Source organism: Lucilia sericata, unplaced genomic scaffold (assembly GCF_015586225.1).
Source record: "Lucilia sericata isolate MDLA Ls3-8-SP2 unplaced genomic scaffold, ASM1558622v1 Contig002469F_arrow, whole genome shotgun sequence".
NCBI classification, from domain to species: domain Eukaryota; kingdom Metazoa; phylum Arthropoda; class Insecta; order Diptera; family Calliphoridae; genus Lucilia; species Lucilia sericata.
This window is the reverse complement of record NW_023996250.1, coordinates 19,166-43,452: the sequence shown is the minus strand read 5'-3', so window position 1 is coordinate 43,452 and position 24,287 is coordinate 19,166. Positions and strand designations below refer to the sequence as shown.

The window sequence follows — 24,287 nt, the reverse complement described above, 5'->3', positions numbered from 1 at the left end:
TTTAATGAAAATCAGATTTGGAGTGAAAATCGTGTTTTGTTTGAAGACAATACAGTTTTAAGTAATAAATTTAAACAACATTAAATCGAAATTGATACCGGGGTTTTGTTTGATATTTTATAAATAATTTTTAATAGTAAGATAATGCATTAAATTATAACTTACCATATTAAAATGGATTTAAAAACTCCATCTCTAGTTAAAAGATTTAATTTTTTAGTACAGCATTAAAATTTGTTGAGAACATTAACTTTTTCAAGGCTTTTTGATTGCATCTTAAGGTTTCTTTATCAAAATCTATAAAATTTTGTTAAAAATAGAAGAAACTTTTATTGAAAACAAAAACCGATTGTTTAGTTTATAAAATTACCAAAAACTACTAGAATACTACCATAAAATTTATATAAAAAGTTGTTTAAATAAAATTTTTAATAATTATTTTTTCTAAGCCGTATAAAAAATATATATAAAACTAAAACTTAAAATGTTTCTTTTACAAGGTGGTTGGTTATAAAATACAAAAAAAAAATCTACTAATTATTATAAGTTAACAATTACGAATAAATTTTAAAAAAATGTTAATTTCTTTTTTAAAAAGAAATAAACATTTTCAAATTACGTTCAGTTTTTTAAACATAAAAATCCAAATTTTCTTTTATAAAAATTTTGATTTTTTTTTAGAAATTACTAAATATTTAAACCACACCCGCGCCAAATCTTTTAATATTTACAATAAATTACAAAAGAAAGGATTCTAATGAAAGTTAAAGCTTAATTTATAATTACCATTTAGCCAAAGGAAAAGCGGGATAGGGACTTTTATCGATAATATTTAAACGTCTTAAAACGTCAGCTTTATGTTGACTGGAATTTAAGCCATAAACATCTAAAGGCACCATATCGAATTTACTCAATCTAAAAATCATAGAAATTGTATGAATAACTTTAATATCATTTTAAAAATATTTAATATTTTCTTTTACCTTCCACCTGATATGTCTTGCAGGAATTTGAAATAACTTTGTCTTAAATTACGAGCCTCCAAAATGCCCGCATGGAATAACACAGCCGTACAGAAGGCATATAAGAACATAGTAAAGCCTGGTATGTGGGGAAGTTTCTTCTTATCGATGCCCAAATTGTAAACAACCTGATAGGAAGTATTCGAATTAAATGCTTGAAAGTTATTGAGAATGTAGTGATTGTTGTCTTACCTGCAGCATTTTCCACATGACATATAAAGCTACTGTAACATCGGGATAATAGGCAAAGCTAATGCTGCCTACCATACCAGCTGGTATGGCAAAACGAGGATCATCACGATTGAAGATATGACGAAGGCCACAGGAAACGGACTATGAAATAAAAAATATTTTTTTCCATTTATATTTTCTGGTGGATATATGTATGTACATACATATTTCTGTCATGTAAAGCTTTTTCGTAAAAAATATTTATAACATATATTTTTTATAAATTTTTTTTTATTAGATTTTGCAAAAAATTATTTCTTTTAAGTTTTTTTTTTTTTCAGTACAAACGTTTCAAATAAAAGCTTTTATGTACAACTTTTTTCAATATTTTTGCTATAAAAAGCTTTTTATTAAAAGTTTTTATTAAATGCTTTTATTCATAAAAATTTTCCAAAAAAGATCTTCAGATAAAAAGCCTTTTCTTATAAAAGTTTTACACGAAAGGAAGCTTTTATCCATAAAAAGTTTTTTCGTAAATGCTTCCACACGAAAAAGCTTATTTCTAATTTTTCCTTAAAATGCTTTATTTTTGTTTTTTTTTCGAAATAATAATAAAAGATTATTTTCCGAAAAACTTTTTAAGGAAAAAGTTTTTCTTCAAAAAAAGCTTTTTCCAAAAAAAACCTTCTTCGTAAGATTTGTTCAAAAATGCTTTTCCAAAAAAGCTATTTTCGTAAGATTTGTATTTATAAAGAATAGGCTTTTTCATAATAAATTTTATATGTAAAAATTTTTTATAAGAATTATAAAAGCTTTTCGCAGAAAAAGCTTTTTTCTAATTTTTTTGTAAAAGTTTATTTTCAGTAGAATGCTATTATCTTTAAAGAAAAAACTTTTTCCAAAAAAACTCTCTTCGTAAATTTTGTTCAAAAAAGCTTTTTTCCAAAAATGCTATTTTCGTAAGATTTGTATTTATATAGTATCTTTAAAGAAAAAACTTTTTCCTTAAAAATTTTTCTTCAAAAAAACTTTTTCCAAAAAAACTCTCTTCGTAAATTTTGTTCAAAAAAGCTTTTTTCCAAAAATGCTATTTTCGTAAGATTTGTATTTATATAGAAAAGTATTTTTCCATAATAAGTTTTATCAATAAAATATTTTTATAAAACAAGTTTATTTTCAGATTTTCTCTTAAAAAGCTTTATTTATGTTTTTTTCGAAAAAGCTTTTTTAATAAAAGATTATTTTCAGAAAGGATTATCATCAAAGAAAAAACTTTTTCCTTAAAAATTTTTCTTCAAAAAAGCTTTTTCCAAAAAAGAACTTTTTTTTTCTTTGTTTGTATTAATATAAAATGCTTCATAAAAGCTTTTAAAAAAAATCTGGTAAAGCTTTTGTCATTAAAAGCTTTCTCCAAAAATAACAGTTTCCTCAGTTTTATGAAATTAAAAGCTTTCATCTTTCTTCTTATAAGAAATCAAAGTTTAAAAAAAAAAGCTTTTACATAAAAAGTGGAGAAAAATCATTTCAATTCAATTTCCAACTCACCTTATACAAAAACGAAAATGAGCCCAAAAATAGACCCAAATTTAAAGTCTGCTTATTAAATATCGTCTTCTTCCAGTTCACTTTGTTCTGAGCGATTCTCTTAACATTCAACAAAAGCTTCAAGGCCACCTGTAAACCTATGCCACCCACCATGGGTTTTAAACCACCCATCACAGCATTATGAACACAACTCGATCGATGAGGACAGCTGGCATGTTTGCCTTTTAGTTTATCTACAAGTCGACTATAAACTTGTACCCAACCATTGATGGTATTCAAATTAACTGGCGGTCTAGATCTGTTTGTTTGTGGCACATCTGTGCTATCACTTACTTCTGTTGGCTTCAGTGGACCCTCTTCTGCTTTGCCCACAAATATACGTAAAATATCAAATAAAGAATCACGGCAGGAAGTTTTATGTAAACCTAATCTATATAAATATAATAAAATCGAGATACTAGCACCGAATAGCAAAACCTGGCCATTGGGTATGGACTTAACCCAGCCACGTGACTCAGCCATATTCCACAAAGTCTCGGTAGCCACATTGGCCACATACAGGGCCAAGAGAGGACGTCTTTGTGGTCTTTCCACTAAAATTGCACTAAAACTGCCCAAGAAACAGGGCCAAAAGGCCACAGTGGAGAAATAGTAACGACCCAACATATTGCGCAACAGACAATTGAACATTATAAAAGTATAAGCATTTGTTACTAAAAATGCTGTGGATTGTAAAATGCCCATTACCATTTTACGTAAATCCTTCACACTGGGTATTTTGTGACGCATTATCATGGAAAGCTAAAATTAACAATTGAGTTGTGAATTGATTTTTAATTTGTCCTAAAAATTACTTACCAAATATACCATGGAATAGACTCTTAAACAATAGGGCGTTGAGGCAAATATTAAACCAGCTGAGGCATTAACACATTTATCAGTCCAGGGATGCTGGAACTGTTGACAGGTACATAGTACCGCCGCATTTGTCATTTTACTTTGTACAGTCATTGTTTTGTTTTGCAATTGTGTAGAATTAAGGTCTAACAAAGTAAAGAAATACTAAAAAAGAAATTTCAATGAAAAATAATAAAAATTAATAAATTTTATAAAAACACTTAACAATTGAGTACAAATTGATGTATTTTTCATGATGTTGTTGTTACTTTAACTATGCAAATTTTATCACAAAAAATATAAATAACTGCTACTGTTGTGAATTTAATTCAGCAACATGTCATGAGTACAAGGGTCATTTTAATTTCATTTAATCCAATAAATTTGCTTTTATGTAGTATTTAGATAAGATATGAATGGATATTGTGAATTATTAAGTGCAAACAAACTAAAGCGGAAAATAATGTGTACTTTTAATACAAACAGATTAAGTGCAACATATGCCACTTCAGTAAAGACAATAAGACGCAGCTGATAGAACATATTAAAGCTGCAATAATAAAAAGTTGCAGTTCAGCTCTAGTTTAGTTCTCGTTCAGTTCTAGTTTAGTTCTAGTTCAGTTCTAGTTCAGTTCTAGTTCAGTTCAAGTTCAGTTCTCGTTCAGTTCTCGTTCAGTTCTAGTTCAGTTCTAGTTCAGTTCTAGTTCAGTTCTAGTTCAGTTCTAGTTCAGTTCTAGTTCAGTTCTAGTTCAGTTCTAGTTCAGTTCTAGTTCAGTTCTAGTTCAGTTCTAGTTCAGTTCTAGTTCAGTTCTAGTTCAGTTCTAGTTCAGTTCTAGTTCAGTTCTAGTTCAGTTCTAGTTCAGTTCTAGTTCAGTTTCTAGTTCAGTTCTAGTTCAGTTCTAGTTCAGTTCTAGTTCAGTTCGAGTTCAGTTCTAGTTCAGTTCTAGTTCAGTTCTAGTTCAGTTCTAGTTCAGTTCTAGTTCAGTTCTAGTTCAGTTCTAGTTCAGTTCTAGTTCAGTTCTAGTTCAGTTCTAGTTCAGTTCTAGTTCAGTTCTAGTTCAGTTCTAGTTCAGTTCTAGTTCAGTTCTAGTTCAGTTCTAGTTCAGTTCAGTTTCTAGTTCAGTTTCTAGTTCAGTTCTAGTTCAGTTCTAGTTCAGTTCTAGTTCAGTTCTAGTTCAGTTCTAGTTCAGTTCTAGTTCAGTCAGTTCAGTTCCAGTTCAGTTCTATTTCAGTTCTAGTTCAGTTCTAGTTCAGTTCTAGTTCAGTACTAGTCAGTTATAGTTCAGTTCTAGTTCAGTTCTAGTTCAGTTCTAGTTCAGTTCTAGTTCAGTTCTAGTTCAGTTCTAGTTCAGTTCAAGTTCAGTTCTAGTTCAGTTCTAGTTCAGTTCTAGTTCAGTTCCAGTTCAGTTCTATTTCAGTTCTATTTCAGTTCTAGTTCAGTTCTAGTTCAGTTCTAGTTCAGTATTAGTTTCAGTACTAGTTCAGTTCTAGTTCAGTTCTAGTTCAGTTCTAGTTCAGTTCTAGTTCAGTTCTAGTTCAGTTCTAGTTCAGTTCTAGTTCAGTTCTAGTTCAGTTCCAGTTCAGTTCTAGTTCAGTTCTAGTTCAGTTCTATTTCAGTTCTAGTTCAGTTCTAGTTCAGTTCTAGTTCAGTACTAGTTCAGTTCTAGTTCAGTTCTATTTCAGTTCTATTTCTATTTCAGTTCTTTCAGTTCTAGTTCAGTTCTAGTTCAGTTCTAGTTCAGTTCTAGTTCAGTACTAGTTCAGTACTAGTTCAGTTCTAGTTCAGTTCTAGTTCTAGTTCAGTTCTAGTTCAGTTCTGTAGTTCAGTTCAGTTTCAGTTCAGTTCCAGTTCAGTTCTAGTTCAGTTCTAGTTCAGTTCTAGTTCAGTTCTAGTTCAGTTCTAGTTCAGTTCTAGTTCAGTTCTAGTTCAGTTCTAGTTCAGTTCTAGTTCAGTTCTAGTTCAGTTCTAGTTCAGTTCTAGTTCAGTTCTAGTTCAGTTCTAGTTCAGTTCTAGTTCAGTTCTAGTTCAGTTCTAGTTCAGTTCTAGTTCAGTTCTAGTTCAGTTCTAGTTCAGTTCTAGTTCAGTTCTAGTTCAGTTCTAGTTCAGTTCTAGTTCTAGTTCAGTTTCTAGTTCAGTTCTAGTTCAGTTCTAGTTCAGTTCTAGTTCAGTTCTAGTTCAGTTCTAGTTCAGTTCTAGTTCAGTTCTAGTTCAGTTCTAGTTTAGTTCTAGTTCAGTTCTAGTTCAGTTCTAGTTCAGTTCTAGTTCAGTTCTAGTTCAGTTCTAGTTCAGTTCTAGTTCAGTTCTAGTTCAGTTCTAGTTCAGTTCTAGTTCAGTTCTAGTTCAGTTCTAGTTCAGTTCTAGTTCAGTTCTAGTTCAGTTCTAGTTCAGTTCTAGTTCAGTTCTAGTTCAGTTCTAGTTCAGTTCTAGTTCAGTTCTAGTTCAGTTCTAGTTCAGTTCTAGTTCAGTTCTAGTTTAGTTCTAGTTCAGTTCTAGTTCAGTTCAGTTCTAGTTCAGTTCTAGTTTAGTTCTAGTTTAGTTCTACTTCAGTTCTAATTCAATTCTCGTTCTTATATCCGAAATTTTTGAAATCAATTAAAATTATTATTCAACTTAATAACCAGTAGCACATTTCCATTAATTAATACCTTTTCTTTAAACAAAATTTTATTTAATAGCTTTTAACCGTTTATTTATTTTCTATATTCTAATTCAACGCCTTAAAATTATAAACTAAAATTTAAATTTTTCCTATATAAGTCCGAAAACATAAACTGCCTTTTAAATAAAAAATGTGTGCTTTAATCTATTTGAACTGGATAAGATAAGCAAAATAACCCACTAACAGTATTTATTAAACCAATCTAACAATGTTGATTGTAATCCCCTATTGATAATAATATTTTTTTTACAAATCATTTCCATTTGAAATCTACTTTTAAAATAGAGTTCATTAAAGCCAAAATAATGAAACACAGCTGCTTTATTTATTAAATTCAAAGATAACATTGGTGCTTAATAAAATTATCAATTATTTGTTATAAATATAAATTTTGTTTTTATTTTGGGGATTCAGGGGGGTAGAGATAGATAATGAAATATTACTGCATAATAGTAATTTATTTTATTTAGTTTGAATATTTTATAAAAATTTGTGGCGTATTCCCTCAAGGTTGTTTCAAACTACAAGAACATTTTGCATTTTGCAGATAGTAGAATGTGTTTAGTTAATTATTTGTATAAATTATTTGGTTTGGATTTTTTTACAAACAAGTGATTAGAAATAATTCTAGGTTTTAAAGGTAAATTTCTTGGAATTCATTTTAAATTCAGTTTGAAGTATGGCCTTTCGGTTATATTGCAGCTGCTAGTTCATTACTAAAACAAATATAGGAAATCACAATTTTTGTCGTTTAAAAAAATTTAAATATTCATGGATTTGTTTTTCAAAATTTAAATAAATTTCATTAAATAAGAAATAAACGCGCTAACGTTAGACTTTCATATAAAAGCATTTTATGTCTTGATAAAAAAAAACATACGATTTGTGCTAATAAGGTCAATGAACTATTTGACAAACTAATTTATTAAATTAATTTCATTTGGCAAAATTTTGGAAATCATTTGCATATTATTTCAAGTTTTAAGTCTTGTTCTAATTTAGTTCTGGTTCAGTTCTATTTGAGATCTTGTTCAGTTTTAGTGCAGTTCTAGTTCGGTTATAGTTCAGTTCTAGTTACATTGTAGTTAAGTTGTAGTTCTGTTCTCGTTCCAATTCAGTCCTAGTTTAATTCAGCTCTAGTTCAGTTCTAGTTCAGTTCTCGATCAGTTCTAGTTCAGTTATAGTTCAGTTCTAGTTCAGTTCTGGTTCAGTTCTAGTTCAGTTCTAGTTCAGTTCTAGTTCAGTTCTAGTTCAGTTCTAGTTCAGTTCTAGTTCAGTTCTAGTTCAGTTCTAGTTCAGTTCTAGTTCAGTTCTAGTTCAGTTCTAGTTCAGTTCTAGTTCAGTTCTAGTTCAGTTCTAGTTCAGTTCTAGTTCAGTTCTAGTTCAGTTCTAGTTCAGTTCTAGTTCAGTTCTAGTTCAGTTCTAGTTCAGTTCTAGTTCAGTTCTAGTTCAGTTCTAGTTCAGTTCAGTTCTAGTTCTAGTTCAGTTCTAGTTCAGTTCTAGTTCAGTTCTAGTTCAGTTCTAGTCAGTTCAGGTTCAGTTCTAGTTCAGTTCTAGTTCAGTTATAGTTCAGTTCTAGTTCAGTTCTAGTTCAGTTCTAGTTCAGTTCTAGTTCAGTTCTAGTTCAGTTCTAGTTCAGTTCTAGTTCAGTTCTAGTTCAGTTCTAGTTTCAGTTCTAGTTCAGTTCTAGTTCAGTTCTAGTTCAGTGCTAATTCAGTTCTAGTTCAGTTCTAGTTCAGTTCTAGTTAAGTTCTAGTTCAGTTCTAGTTCAATTCTTGTTCTTATTTTTAAGTATTTATTTTTCGGTTCAATCCATTTGCGATCTTTTTTATTAGCTTTATTTCAAAGATTATTTACCGATTTATTTAGAACTTTTTTTTAGATTTACATACTTATTATGACTAGGTTTTAGGGTTAAGTTAGAATAAAATAAAATTGCAATTTTATTTAAAATTTTATTACGATTCTCAACCGCCAAATTTTACTCATTGTACTTTAATGAATTTATAATTTATTTAAAATTGTTTTTACCTAAACAAATTTAATTTGTTAGTTCTTTATAAGTATTAATGCTCTATAAAATAACAAAATTAATAAATTTGTTTAAAATTCTCCTGAAATCTTCTTTATAAACAATAAAATTAACATTGACAAATGTTTGAGTTACTAGAGGTACTAATATTAAATTGAGTACTTTATACCTACCTATAATTTTCAAATTTGATTAAATAATTTTGTAAAATGTTTAATAGGTACCTAGAATAACACATAGTTTAATAAAATGTATGTATTTTCATAGATATGTACCTATTACACCTAATTTCAATACATAGGTATTAACACTTTTGTGAGTCATTCTAAGAACCATATTTAACCTTAATATACATATTTTCATATTAAATAAACTACAATAAATTTAATTGGATTTATAACAATTATTTAATATTTTAATAAAGATAAATAATTTCAATAATAAAATCTCTAAAAAATTAAATAAAAACAAAGTTCAAGGTCTTAAGCCACTGTACCGGTATTACAGACACAGGCATTACAGCAATAAAAGTTAAAACAAAACCAGATTAATTATTATAATTATGATTGTTTTCGTATCAAAAACCACAAAATAGATGGAATATTACAAAAATAAAAACAAAATACTCTCTCCCAATATATTTTATCAATAATAAAAAATATATATGTATAATATGACTGATAGTCTAATTGGTTGTTTGCAGTAAAAAACAAAAACAATTTATCGCACCATCCCATACAAAAAACAAACACACAAATTTATGTTTGGTTTTCTTTATGAGTTTGTTTTTTTTTTTCTGATTAATTTGGAAATTGATTATTACCGTCAAATAAACTTACGTTGGTTTTTAAACAGGTTCTTTTTGTAGATTAAATTGAACCACCGAAACTTAATAAAACAATTTTAAAGCATTTTTTGATTATTATTTTTACTATTTTTAATTAAACACTTTTGTGAAAAAAAAAACCTTTCCTATAATTCTGTTATTGCTTTTGTGGACCACTCACTTTTTGGCATTTGGTTTTATAAGAATAATATAATAATTTAAACTTTTAATTTTATTTTGTTTATTGTGTTCACTAAGCCATTTAGTATTGCATTAATATGTATATGTACTTTAATAATTAATTACACTTAATTATTGCTTAAGTTTAAGCTTTTATTTGTTGGTTGAAAATTTTTTTGTTTCTCTTCATTTGACATTTCTTAATACGAACAGCTGTTCAAATATGTGGTGTGTTGTTATGGTGAGCTAGTGTGGTGGTGTTCAGTAAAAATTTAAACAATCATTGAGTGACAAACTACTCAACTATAGAGGGGCGCTGGTGCTAAATAAAAAAAAAATATAATGAGTTGTTAATAAGTACTAACTAACTAACTAACTAACTAACTAACTAACTAACTAACTACTAACTACTAACTAACTAACTAACTAACTACACTAACTAACTAACTAACTAACTAACTAACTAACTAACTAACTAACTAACTACTAACTAACTACTACTAACTAACTAACTAACTAACTAACTAACTAACTAACTAACTAACTAACTAACTAACTAACTACTAACTAACTAACTAACTAACTAACTAACTAACTAACTAACTAACTAACTAACTAACTAACTAACTAACTAACTAACTAACTAACTAACTAACTAACTAACTAACTAACTACTAACTAACTAACTAACTAACTAACTAACTAACTACTAACTAACTAACTAACTAACTACTAACTAACTAACTAACTAACTAACTAACTAACTAACTAACTAACTAACTAACTAACTAACTAACTAACTAACTAACTAACTAACTAACTAACTACTAACTAACTAACTAACTAACTAACTAACTAACTAACTAACTAACTAACTAACTAACTAACTAACTAACTAACTAACTAACTAACTAACTAACTAACTAACTAACTAACTAACTAACTAACTAACTAACTAACTAACTAACTAACTAACTAACTAACTACTAACTAACTAACTAACTAACTAACTAACTAACTAACTAACTAACTAACTAACTAACTACTAACTAACTAACTAACTAACTAACTAACTAACTAACTAACTAACTAACTAACTAACTACTAACTAACTACTAACTAACTAACTAACTAACTAACTAACTAACTAACTAACTAACTAACTAACTAACTAACTAACTAACTAACTAACTAACTAACTAACTAACTAACTAACTAACTACTAACTAACTAACTAACTAACTACTAACTAACTAACTAACTAACTAACTAACTAACTAACTAACTAACTAACTACTAACTAACTAACTAACTACTAACTAACTAACTAACTAACTAACTAACTAACTAACTAACTAACTAACTACTAACTAACTAACTAACTAACTAACTAACTAACTAACTAACTAACTAACTAACTAACTAACTAACTAAGTAACTAACTAACTAACTAACTAACTAACTAACTAAGAAACAAAAACTTTTTAAATACTTAAATTATAATTTTAAGGTAATAATCCCACTCTTCTGACAATTCAATAAACATCGTGTTTCTTTAAAATTGTATAAATATGTCACATCTGTCATTTGCTGCAACTCACAAAAAATTCAATTGTCATTTTCAAATATCAAACAAAAATAAATTTTAATAGAAAAATCTCCCAAAAAAAATATAGCTTAAAATATAACGTATAAAATGTGAAAAAAAAACTTAGAAAATATATGAAGTAAACTAAAATCACATACGGAGATTATTAAAAGTCTTTAGAAAATCATTGACCCATATCAAAAATACACCTGAGTATTTGTTGTTTTTTCTTAAACATATTTTTTTCCCAACTTCCTTTGTTTCTGCTTGCGTTGTGCTGCTTCTTTAAGGATTTACTTACTATACACAGGATGGCTTAAGGGAACAACAGAAAGAATAGAAAACAAATGAGGAAAATACTTAAATAGAAATAGAGAAATCATTTGAAAATAAACTTAAAACGACAGTGTGCCAGTTGTAAGTTCACCTTGAATAAGAAAAAGAAAATGTTGTTTTCTTTTGAGAATTTTTATATATTTTTTTGGCAAAAAATAAAAAGAAAAGATGATAAAACAGTAACAATGAAGTGAAATATTGGTTTGAGATGAATTTAAATGTGCCCTAAGGTATGCTATAGTATTTATTTTGCCATATAAATGAAAAATAACGGAAAATAAAAGGGAAGTTTGTACGAGTTTAATAAAATAGGTGTGTGCATTAGTTGGTAGTATTGAAAAAGTATACAGTCAGTGAGTTAAAATATTTTTAAATGTTTACATAAAAGATCTTTTCTAATAATAAAATCGTTGAAAAAACTAAGAACAAACTATTTCTATTGAACGAGGTCAAAACAAAACTCTACCTCAAATTGGTATTATTTCCGTTGCTACTTTAACGTTATTGTCATTACCACTTATATGTATCTGAAGAAAAGAAAAAACAAAGCATACGTGGAATATTGCTGCAACTTGCCACACAGCTAATTTTATTTGGGCTGTGAACTTTTTTTCGAGCAAATCTCACAAAATTTCCATAGGGACTTTTTTTTAACAATTCTTTCTATTTCACCTTCATCTACATGTGCATGAGGAAAATGTTGGCAATATAAGACACAGAACACTATTGTGGTAGTATGATAGTTTCCTGATTTTTTCGGTGGGTTTATGGGAGGGAGATTTAAAAACCAGTCAACTATAGCCAAAACAATGACAAAATGACAGGGACAAAAACCAAATATACATTTATAGATAGACATAGACATGACAGCTTAATACCACGGCTCTTGTTATCAAGGTGTTTTGGAAGGAATTATCAAAGCATGGAAAGCAAGAAGCCTCATAGAATTTCTTCTAGAGGTGAGTAAACTTTAGATAGTAGGAACAAAAAATTCTAATAAAGAAATGTTTAATAGAAAACACATTTTTTAGGATAAAAAAGTTTAAATCCTCTCTTATTTCTAACTAATTATAGTCTAGTCTATAATCTAGACTATAATCTGTGTATAATCTAGTACAAAGTCTAAATTATACTCCAAACTGTAGACCAGTCCATAGTCCAGACTTTAGCATAGTCTGTACTCCCGACTATATTCCAGTTTATAGTCCACACTATAGTTCACTCTATAGTCCAGATTATAGTCCAATATATAGTCCTATCGCCTAGCCTGTAGTCCACTCTATAGTCCAGACTGTAGTCCAAACTCTAGTCCAGCCTATAGCATTATATAATATAGAATATAGTTCATTCCATAGTCTAAGCTATAGTCCAATCTATAGTCTAGTGTATAGTCCAAACTATAGTGTAGTATATAGTTCATTCTATGGTCTAGTATATATTCCAGTCTATAATTACTAATCTATAGTCCAGTCTATAGTATAAACTATAGTCTAGTATATAGTCCCGTCTTAAGACTAGTATATACTCACTATAGTCTACAGTTCATACTATAGTCCGACCTATTGTCTAAACTACAGTTTAGGCTGTAGTTCAGACTTTAGTCTAGGCTATGGTCTATTCTATAGTCAAGGCTGTAGTCCAGTCTATAGTCTAAGCTGTAGTCCAGACTATATACCAATCTAAAGTATGGTCTATATTCTAGTCTATGATCTAGATTATATAGTCTAATCTATAGTCCAGATACTGGTTAATTCTATAGTACAGACTATAGTTTACTCCACAGTGCAGCCTATATTTCAGTCTATATTTCAAACTATACCCTAGTCTATAAATTAAATTTTAGTATAGACTATATTCTAGATTGTAGTCTAGACTTTAGTCAAGTCTATAGTCCAGATTATAGTCCAATATACAGTCCTCTCGCCTAGCCTGCAGTCCACTCTATAGTCCAGACTGTAGTCCAAACTCTAGTCCAGCCTATAGCATTATATAATATAGTTCCATAGTCTAAGCTATAGTCCAATCTATAGTCTAGTATATAGTCCAAACTATTGTGTAGTATATAGTTCATTCTATGGTCTAGTATATATTCCAGTCTATAATTATTAATCTATAGTCCAGTCTATAGTCTAGACTATAGTATATATTGTTCAGTCTATAGTCTAGTATATAGTCCAGTCTGTAATTACTAATCTATAGTCCAGTCTATGGTCTAGACTATTGTCTAGTATGTAGTCCAGACTTTAGACTGGTATATACTCACTATAGTCTACAGTTCATACTATAGTCTAATCTATAGTCCGACATATAGTCTAGACTACAGTTTAGGCTATAGTCCAGACTATAGTCTAGGCTATACTCTAGTCTATAGTCAAGGCTGTAGTCCAGTCTATAGTCTAAGCTGTAGTCCAGACTATATACCATTCTAAAATATGGTCTATATTCTAGTCTATCATCTAGACTATATAGTCTAATCTATAGTCCAGATACTGGTTTAGTCTGTAGTACAGACTATAGTTTACTCCACTGGACTATAATCCAGACTGTAGAGTAGTCTATATTTCAAGCTATACCCTAGTCTATAAATCAAATTTTAGTCAAAAGTCTAGTTTTTACTCCAAACTACAGTCTAGTCCATAGAGCAGAATATGTTTTCACCTCTAGTCCGGTTATAGTTAAGCCGAAAGTCTTGAATATAGTCTAGATCCACTAAACAACCGGTTTATTTTAGTTTTCGCTAATAATAACCAACAAATATATTTAAAATTGCATTCTTATTTCGTTTTTTACGCTTACTACATGTAATAACACTATCTGGCAACTTCAAACTAAGTGTGGTGAGTTTGCGTTTGATTTGTTGCTCAGTGGTGGCTTTGTTTATTTCACTTACTACTTCAGTTTATTGTTAAGTGTGTTAAAGCGGAAACGAACTTTTGCAAACAAAAGAAAAGTAAAATGTAATTAAAAAGTTATAAATGAAAATTAATGTTAAATAACAAAATAAATGTGTTGTAAAGGTTAAAGACTAACAGAACTTAAAAAGAAAACAGAGACTTTAAAATATAGTTTAACTAATAAAAGTGTGACAACAACCGTGACCTGCCACTCGGACATTGGACGGCCAATGATGAAGTGAAGCGTTATTTATTTTGTTAAAGTGCTTAATAGATAAAAAACAAATCTAATATGAAATAATTAACAATAAGACTTTCTAATACATATAAGTTTATTTATTAACGAGGCTGCCACCTGCGCCTCACAGTTGCAAAAACGGCAAACAGCGACAACTAATCAGGTAAATTCTTACAAATAGTAAATATTTTCCATAAGAATGTTAATCGGTCCATAAGTGTTCCTTTTTATAGAAAATTAGTTTATTATCTTAGTTTCTTATTTCCCTTTGCGTTCTAAATTTAATTATAAATTATGTTCAAAATTGCCAAAAAAAAAAAAAAAAATAAAAATCATTTAAATATTTTCAATATTTATTGCAATTAGTATAGTATGTAGTTTAGTTGTTGTTTTTTGTCTAAGCTACCAAAACTCTTGACATATCCTGGTAGTATAGAAGGGATAAAATAATTAATCACAAAGGAGGAAGGAAAATTTAATAATGTTTAAGTGTCTTATTAGAGAACATTATAACATAAGGCTTAATATTATAACTAAACTAACTATAAACCCAATAGGTTTCGAAGTTGTTAAAGTGTACTCATTTAGAGCAATAAGCAGTCTTCACAACATGTTAAATTGAAAGGAATCAATTGATTACTTAATATATCATAGCAATTGTTACTTAAGAGTCTTTAACTAAGCTGTGGAGCGGGGTTACTATTTCATTTTAAAATGTCTCCTCAATAAGAAACTTTTGTTTTGTACCAGAACTGTTGGGTTTTTATACATTTCTAGAAACGTATTGTGCCCTTTGTATATGTGTGTGTGTGTGCATGTATGTAAGAGGCCTTCACATATTTCACATCCATTAATCCATCAATGTGTTTTCTTGTCTCCATATTGTTTATAGTTGTAGTATTAATTTCATTTAGTATGAATTGATGTTGCTGTTGTTCCTATTGCTATTGTATTTGTAGTTGTTGTTGCAATAGTCTATACCCAGCAGTTTCAAAAGGAAGCAGTTAATCCATTTTTAAACTTAGGAAACATTTTAAACGTGGTCTTGTCTATATTCCAGACAAAAGTCTAGTTAAGTTTATAATAGAGCCATATTCCAGACTAAATATACAAATATATATAGTCCAGATATATAGTCTAGAATATGGTCCAGATTATAGTCTAGTCTATAGTCCAGACTAAAGACTATACTATAGTCCGGACTATATACTATACTATAGTCTGGATTCTAGAATAGACTATAGTCCATACTATAGTCTAGTCTAAAGTCCAGACTACAGTATAATCTATAATCCAGACTATAGTATAGTCTATAATCCAAGCTATTGTATAGTCTATAGTCCAGACTACAGTCTAGACTATATTACATACGATAGTCTAGCCTACAGTACAGACAATACGGTAGTCCAAACTATAATATATTCAATATACAAGACTGTAGTCTATATATTACAGACGATAGTCTACAGTCCAGACTATAGTCTAGGCTACAGTCCAGACTATAGTCTAGGCTACAGTCCAGCCTATACTCCAGACTATAGTCGAGTCTATAGCCCAGACTAGACTATAGTCTATAGTCCAGACTATAGTCTAGACTATATTACAGACGATAGTCTATTCTACAGTACAGACAATACAGTAGTCCAAATTATAAAATGTTCAATATTCAAGACTGTATATATTGCAGGCGATAGTCTGGTCTATAATCTAGTTCATAGTCTAATCTTTACTCCAGACTATAGTCTGTTTTATAGTCTAGACCAGACTTGGTCTATACTGTGATCTAGTTTATAGTTCAGACTATAGTCGAGTCTTTAATCCAGACTATAGCCTAGTTTATAGTCCGGACTATAATCTAGTCTATAGTTCAAACTATAGTTTAGTCTATAGTCCAAACTATAGTCTAGTCTATACTCCAGACAATAGTCTAGTCTATAGTCTAGTCTATAGTCCAGACTATAGTCTAGTCTATAGTCCAGACTATTGTCTAGTCTATAGTCCAGACTATTGTATAGTCTTTAGTTCAGACTATTGTCTAGTCTATAGTCTAGACTATAGTCTAGCCTATAGTCCAGACTATTGTCTAGTCTAATGTCCAGACTATTGTCTAGTCTATAGTCCAGACTATAGCCTAGTCTATATTCCAGACTAAAGTCTAGTCTATAGTCCAGACTCTAGTTTAGGCTATAGTCCAGACTATAGTCCAGTCTATAGTACAGACTAGTCTATAATACAGACTATAGCCTATAATCTATAATCTAGACTATAACCTATACTATGATCTGTTTTATAGTCCAGACTATAGTCTAGTATATAGTCGAGACTATAGTCTAGTCTATAGTCCTGACTATAATCTAGTCTATAGTCTAGACAATAGTCTAGTCTATAGTCCAGACTATAGCCTAGTCTATAGCCCAGACTATAGTTCAGAATATAGTGCAGTCTATGGTACAGACTAGTCTATAGTACAGACTATAGCCTAGTCTATAATCTAGACTATGGCCGATACTATGATCTGTTTTATAGTCCAGACTATAGTCTAGTATATAGTCCAGACTATAGTCTAGTCTATAGTCCTGACTATAATCTAGTCTATAGTCTAGACAATAGTCTAGTCTATAGTCCAGACTATAGTCTAGTCTATAGTCCAGACTATTGTCTGGTCTAACGTCCAGACTAGTCTAGTCTATAGTCCAGACTATAGCCTAGTCTATAGTCCAGACTATAGTTCAGAATATAGTGCAGTCTATGGTACAGACTAGTCTATAGTACAGACTATAGCCTAGTCTATAATCTAGACTATGACCGATACTATGATCTATTTTATAGTCCAGACTATAGTCTAGTCTATAGTCCAGACTATAGTCTAGTCTATAGTCCTGACTATAATCTAGTCTTTAGTCCAGACAATGGTCTGGTCTAGTCTATAGTCCAGACTATAGTCTAGTCTATAACTCAGACTATGATCTAGTCAATAGTTCAGATTATAGACTAGTTTATAGTCCAGGCTATATTCTACTCTATAAATTAGTTTATAGGTCAGACTATTGTGTAGTCTAAAGTGAAGACTATATTGTAGTCTATAGCACAGGCTATATTCTGATAGTTTTGACTTTGGTCTAGACCTCCTGAGCTGCAGGTTAGTAAGTGTTTTAGTCTATAGACTATCAAATATAAATGTTAACATTTTTGTTGTTTTTGTTGCTGTTGTAAATGAGTTGATTAGTGATGGTGTGTTCTGTGTAACATTATTTTGGTTTGTGCAGCATTATTAATGCACACTCACATATACATTAACAACATGTGTATGTGTGTGTATGTATACATGCCTTTGTATAGAACCATATATTATGAGAATTTTATACCCAAAAATGTTTAATGCTCCAATATAAATTTAATTTTAGACTTATTAGACCGGAAACGTTTTGTACACTCTAATTCAAATACAGACACTCAACCCGAACACACATACTTACATAAAATAACTGTAAATATGGAAGTATGTGTTTAGGCTGAAGGATAATGGTTTCTGAGAAGACAGTGTGTATTAATGCGATAATTAGGTGAATTATTGGAAATTTGGTGAAAATAAATGTTAGGATGTAAATATAGATTAGTAAATTATTGAAAATTAAGATAATAATAATAGAATAATTATAAAACGTTTAGGCTGGTGTTGGTAATTTATAGAAATATTTATGTTATAGTTAGTCTTGTAATAATTTTAGAGTTAATTTAGTAATGTCTGTCCGTCTGCTGTTATTTAAAATAATTGAAATTTTTGTAGTTGTACTTTAAAAATTTGTTTGGTGTTGGTATTTTTTTAATTTTTAAAAGTTTTTTTTAAAGATGTTTATTTTTTCAAATGTTTAATTTGAAATTATCTTTTGAAAATTATTTTCTTTCTCGACCACTGTTTTTCTGTTTCCAACATGTATATGTATATTTTTCATTTACTTGATTTTGTTGATACTTTTGTAAAGTAAATCAACAATTTATTACAGCTTAATTGAACACATTTTAAGAAATCACAAACACACACATTAAATTTTACAAATAGACACCAAAACGTACATACATACATATACATACATGTAGGCTACTTTTACTCATACAATATTAAGACATAAAACTGAATGTCCTGCAGTATGGATTGGCGGTCTCATCAACTGCAATTGTAAATGGACAAATGGACAATAGTCAAGTCTATAGCCCAGACTGTAGTCTAGTCTTTAGTCCAGACTATTGTCTAGTCTATAGTCCAGACTATAGTCTAGTCTGTAGTCCAGACTGTAGTCTAGTCTTTAGTCCAGACTATTGTCTAGTCTTCAGTCCAGATTATTGTCTAGTCTATAGTCCAGAATATAGTATAGTCTATAGACTAGACTATAGTATAGTCTATAGTCCAGACTATAGTATAGTCTATAGTCCAGACTATAGTCTAGTCTATAGTCCAGACTATAGTCTAGTCTATAGTCCAGACTATAGTATAGTCTATAGTCCAGACTATAGTCTAGTCTATAGTCTAGTCTATAGTCCAGACTATAGTCCAGGTTATAGCCTAATCTATAGTCCAGACTATAGTCTAGTCTATAGTCCAGACTATTGTCTAATCTATAGTCCAGGTTATAGCCTAATCTATAGTCCAGACTTTGATCAAGTCTATAGTCTAGACTAAAGTCCAGACAATACACTAGTCCAGACCAGACTATACAGTAATCCAGAGTATAATATATTTAATATTCAAGATTATAGTCTATATATTATATACTATATTCTAGGGTACAGTCCAGACTATAATCTAGGGTATTGTCTAGACTATAATCTAGTTTATAGTGTACCCTTTACTTCATACTATAGTCTGCTTTATAGTCCAGTCCAGACAAGTCAATCGTTCAGACTATAGCCTGTTCAATAATCTAGACTATAGTCCAGACTCTAGTCTATAGTTCAGTTATGGAATAACAAATATGAAGAGTGTCTACTCTCTACATTACTTAGGCACACAAAAGTGTTAATTGCCACTTGTCTTCATTATTAAGGAACATTTAAGTGCGTTTTAATGAAGATACAGCTGATTTTATGTTTTCTGTCAAATATCATTCCTTAAAGGAAGATATGGATGATCACAAAATATGCTTCTTTTTCAGAATTCGGTAGGTTTTTAGGGGAAAATATGTTTGATCACCAAATAAGTTTATTTTTTAACTTAAAAGCTTTTTAACGAAGGTAGATATTCTGCAAAGGATACATTGAAATCTTGTCAAACTTCTGGGGGATACAATGACACATACATTAAAACTGATGTGACTGAAAGAACATTATAAATTGTGTTTCACATCCCTCAATATTAGACAACAACAGCAACAAACAAAAAGCATCAATATAAATTTTAAGCAACGAAGTTTAATAAAACATTTGGACGTGGTTGCCTAAGGATCTAAATATGTATATACATAGATAAATATGTGTGTATGTGTTTTTAAGTAAATCTGTATGTATGTGTGTTAACATGTACGTATGTATATTTGTGTTTGTAAGGACACAATTTTATTGAGAGAAATATTTACCGAAAGATGTAAGAATAAATTTAAAGTTATTAAGTCAAAAAGTCTTGGGAGAATTTAACAACTACAACAACAATAGGTACCTAACAATAGTAACAATAGCCCTATAGACAACAGCAACAACAACAAAACATCATTGTTAACTTCATCATTGACTATAAATACTTAACTATTAGACCATATAAATAAGTATAAAACCAAACCAAAAATTCTATAGTAATCGATGTGTGCTTGAGTGTAACTGTAACAGTGAAGGGCAAAAGTTAAGCAAGAAATTTATACTGATAAAGAAGTAAATTGGAAAGAACTTTTGGAAAATGTTTCATTTACTTTCACGACTTGTTTATATGCTTTTTTTAAGTTTAATAATTTGAAAATGTAATATATTTAAGAAAAAAGTACCAAAAAAGTACTTTTTTAGAAATGATACAAATTTAGCTAATGTTGCCAAATATCGTAAATATTTTTGCAATATACTTAAAAGTAGCAAATTTAGCCTTAAGAAAAAAGTACCAAAAAAGTACTTTTTTAAAAAAATTTAAAATTTTAAAATTTTACCAACCGGTGTAAAATAACGTAAATTCTCTTAAAAATTAACAAGAAGATTATATTTAAAATTTTTTAGAAAAAAGTACTATTTGAGGAAAAAGTGCCCCAAAAAGTACTTTTTTAAAAATATTAGGAATTGCAGAAAATTTTGCCAAATTTTGTAAAAATTTATTAAATATACTTAAAAATAGCAAATTTAGACTTTAGAAAAAAGTACCAAAAAAGTACTTTTTCAAAAATTTTCTAAATTTCAGCAAATGGTTTAAAATAACGTGTATACTCTTACAAAATTAATAAAAATACAAAATTTTAAAAAAGTACGTTTTTGTATAAACGGCTAAAAATTAAAAAAAAAAAAAAATGAAAAATCAAAGTAAAAATTTTAAATAATATTTTCCTTTCCAAGAGGTTTCAATGTTAGGGAAATTTAAAAAAGTACTATAAAAAAAATTCTAAAAAGGGACTTTTTTTAACCAAAAAAGTACTTTTAAAAAAAAATTCAAAATTTCACCAAATGGTGTAAAATAAAATCAAATCAAAGTAAAAATTTTAAATAATATTTTCCTTTCCAAGAGGTTTTAATGTTAGAGAAATTTAAAAAAGTACTATTTAATAAAAAAAAGTTCTAAAAAGGGACTTTATTTTAATCAAAAAAAGTACTTTTAAAAAAAATCAAAATTTCACCAAATGGTGTAAAATAACGTATATACGAGTACTCTTACAAAATTAATAAAACTACAAAATTTTAAATTTTTAAAAAAGCACCAAAAAAGTACCTTTTAAATAACAGTCTAAAAATTAAAAGAAATGTCTTTTTCAAATATTTCAATGTTAGAGAAAATTTAAAAAAGTACTATTTGATAAAAAAGTGCCCAAAATATTTATTTTAAATTATAATCATAGTACTTTTTCCATTTCACCAAATGGTATTAAAAATAGTAAAAAAAGAACCAAAAGAGTACTTTTTTTAAATTATAAAATTTTACCAAATGTTGTAAAATATCTTACAATATTAACTAGAAGATAAAATTCAAGTTTTTGAAAAAAATGTGTCAAAAAAGTACTTTTAGAAAAAAAGGCATTAAAAATTTTTAATTTTTAGAAAAAATGTCTAAAAATGCTAAAAGAATCTTAAAAATACAAGAAAATGTTGTTTCAATATTGCATTGCCGAGAAAATTGTGAAAAAGTACTATTTAAAGAAAAAGTACCAAAAAAATTATTTTTCAAAAATTTTTGAAAATTTCAACAAATGTTGTGTAAAATCATAAAAACTTTTGAAATATTCCTAAAAATACAAAATTTAGACTTGAGAAAAATAGTACTAAAAAAGTACTTTTTTAAAAATTATAAAATTTCACAGAATTCTATATAGAAACGTTAATATCATTGAGAAATACTTCAAAATAATAAATATTACACTTTAGAAAAAAAGTACTTTTTTAAAATTATAAAATTTTACTAAATTTTGTAAAATATCGTTAAAAACTTTTACAAATGAAGAAATATACCAAATTTATAGTTCAGAAAAAAAAATTATAGTTCAGAAAAAAGTACAAAAAAAGTACTTTTTTTAAAACTGATAAATAATGTAAAAAATCTTAAAAATAAGAGAAAATACTTAAAAAATAACAAATTTTGTCTGGAATTTTGTCTTAAGTTTGACTGATGACAGTCAGTTTCTTTGCAAGTTTTATTTTGTCCAATACTGTTTGCTTACATGTTTGCAAAGCTGCTCGACATTTAAAAGAACATGTTGAGAAAATGGTAAAAAATAACGCAAACTATTTTCTATACTTAACTAAAATGAATGCATGTACATATGTATGTATGTATAAATATACATACAAATGTATGTATATATACGTTTATATTTGTATGATGTTGTATGTATATATACGTTTATATTTGTATGATGTTGAAATTCCCTTAAGTAACAAATCACAAAAATCTACAGATAAAGATTTCATTTCATTTAGACAAATAGTTTTGTAGATTCTTACGTTTGGGTTACGTTCGATGTGTTCGATGCTCACAAACATGTTTTTTTTTCGACAATAAAACTTAAGTCCTTCGAAAAATTTTGTTAAATTCTCATCTACACAGTTACATTGCAGTTTCCCCCTTTGGATATTTGTTTATTTTCTCTACGATGACTTGATGAATTTTCTTCATTCGTTATAATTGGGTGGTAGAGAAAAGTTGATTCGTAGATCTAAGAAGACATTTTTTGGAAATTTTCGAAAATTTTTTTTTCTTTAGAGAATTTGTGAAAAAGTTCTCTTTTCTTTAGAGAATTTTTGAAAAAAGTTCTCTTTTCTCTAGGCAATGTTCGAAAAAGTTTTCTCTATTTTAGAGAAGTTTTGAAAAAGTTCTCTTTTCTATAAAGAATTTTCGAAAAAGTTATCTTTTCTTTAGATAATCTTCGAAAAAGTTCTCTTTTCTTCAGAGAATTTTTGAAAAAGTTGTCTTTACTTTAGAAAATTTTCGAAAAAGTTTTCTTTTCTTTAGAAATTTTTCGAAAAAAGTTATTTTGTTTTAAAAAATTTTTGAAAAAATTCTCTTTTCTTAGAGAATTTCCAAAATAATCTCTTTTCTTCTTTTTTCTAAAATGTCTCCTATTTTTTTCAAAAATCTTCGAACTTTCAAAACTTTTTTTCTTTTTTGGCGAATAATTTTTCTTTCTCTTCACCAATATTAAAAATTCTTTCTTTTTCACTGCACTTCTTGTGCATTTAGTTATTCGTCTATTGAGTGTAAAATACCATTTCAAATTTCATGAATATTCAAATTATAATTTATGTTGTTGTTGTTATTTTTTTGTACTCCCAAATTTTTGTTGTAAATGCTAAAAAGTACTCGTTATATACATACATATGTGTGATGTATGCTAACACATGTTGTGACTTATTAAATCAGTTAAATCCTTAATGTTGAAATAATATGTCCTGTTGGCAAATTTAAATATTTTTGTGAAAGACTTTCAAACAAATCGAAGAAATTAAAAAAACATTTCAACATTTAATAGCTCAAATGCAAGTGACTATATGTTTGAGGATAAAAAGGATATTTGTGGGAGAATTTTTTTAATTAAAGTGAATAGAGGAGGGAAGTGGTAAAAGTGGTTATTTATAATTTATAGTAATAATTCGAGAAGTGTGAGATATTAAAAGTCTGTTTTCAGTCATTTAAACGTTTGTAAATAACAAAGATAAAGAATTCCAAAGTTAAACTTAAAAATTTAAATTTTAAGAGAAATTTGCCATTGAGTGATTTACCGCGTAAATTAGTTAGTTAGTTGGTTGGTTGGTTAGTTTGTTAGTTAGTTAGTTAGTTAGTTAGTTAGTTAGTTTTAGTTAGTTCTTGTTAGTTAGTTAGTTAGTTCGTTCGTTAGTCGTTAGTTTTTCGTTCGTTCGTTCGTTCGTTCTTCGTTCGTTGTTCGTTAGTTCGTTCGTCGTTCGTTTTCGTTCGTTTCGTTCGTTCGTTCGTTCGTTCGTTCGTTCGTTCGTTCGTTCGTTCGTTCGTTCGTTCGTTCGTCGTTCGTTCGTTCGTTCGTTCGTTCGTTCGTTTTCGTTCGTTCGTTCGTTCGTTCGTTCGTTCGTTCGTTCGTTCTTCTTTTCGTTCGTTCGTTCGTTGTCGTTCGTTCGTTCGTTCGTTGTTCGTTCGTTCGTTCGTTCGTTCGTTCGTTCGTTCGTTCGTTCGTTTTCGTTCGTTCTTGTTCGTTTTCTCGTTCGTTCGTTCGTTTTCGTTCGTTCGTTCGTTCGTTCGTTCGTTTTCGTTCGT

General features: G+C 28.8%; 1 protein-coding gene across 2 annotated transcripts; it reads right to left on the bottom strand.

The window, feature by feature from the left end:
• Positions 1 to 411: 411 nt before the first annotated feature.
• Positions 412 to 9,524, bottom strand: LOC119613973 (transmembrane protein 135-like). Of its 2 annotated transcripts, none has more exons than XM_037970053.1 (6): positions 9,167 to 9,524; positions 3,597 to 3,800; positions 2,739 to 3,539; positions 1,215 to 1,355; positions 984 to 1,150; positions 412 to 915 (listed from the first exon to the last, which is right to left on the bottom strand). In XM_037970053.1, exons 2-6 carry the CDS (start codon positions 3,747 to 3,749, stop codon positions 783 to 785), a joined length of 1,395 nt encoding a protein of 464 aa, XP_037825981.1. In that variant the 5' UTR covers positions 3,750 to 3,800; positions 9,167 to 9,524; the 3' UTR covers positions 412 to 782. The 2 variants fall into 2 exon arrangements, with proteins under 2 accessions (XP_037825981.1, XP_037825982.1); XM_037970054.1 differs by having other exon boundaries at positions 9,335 to 9,524.
• Between the last annotated feature and the right edge of the window lie 14,763 nt (positions 9,525 to 24,287).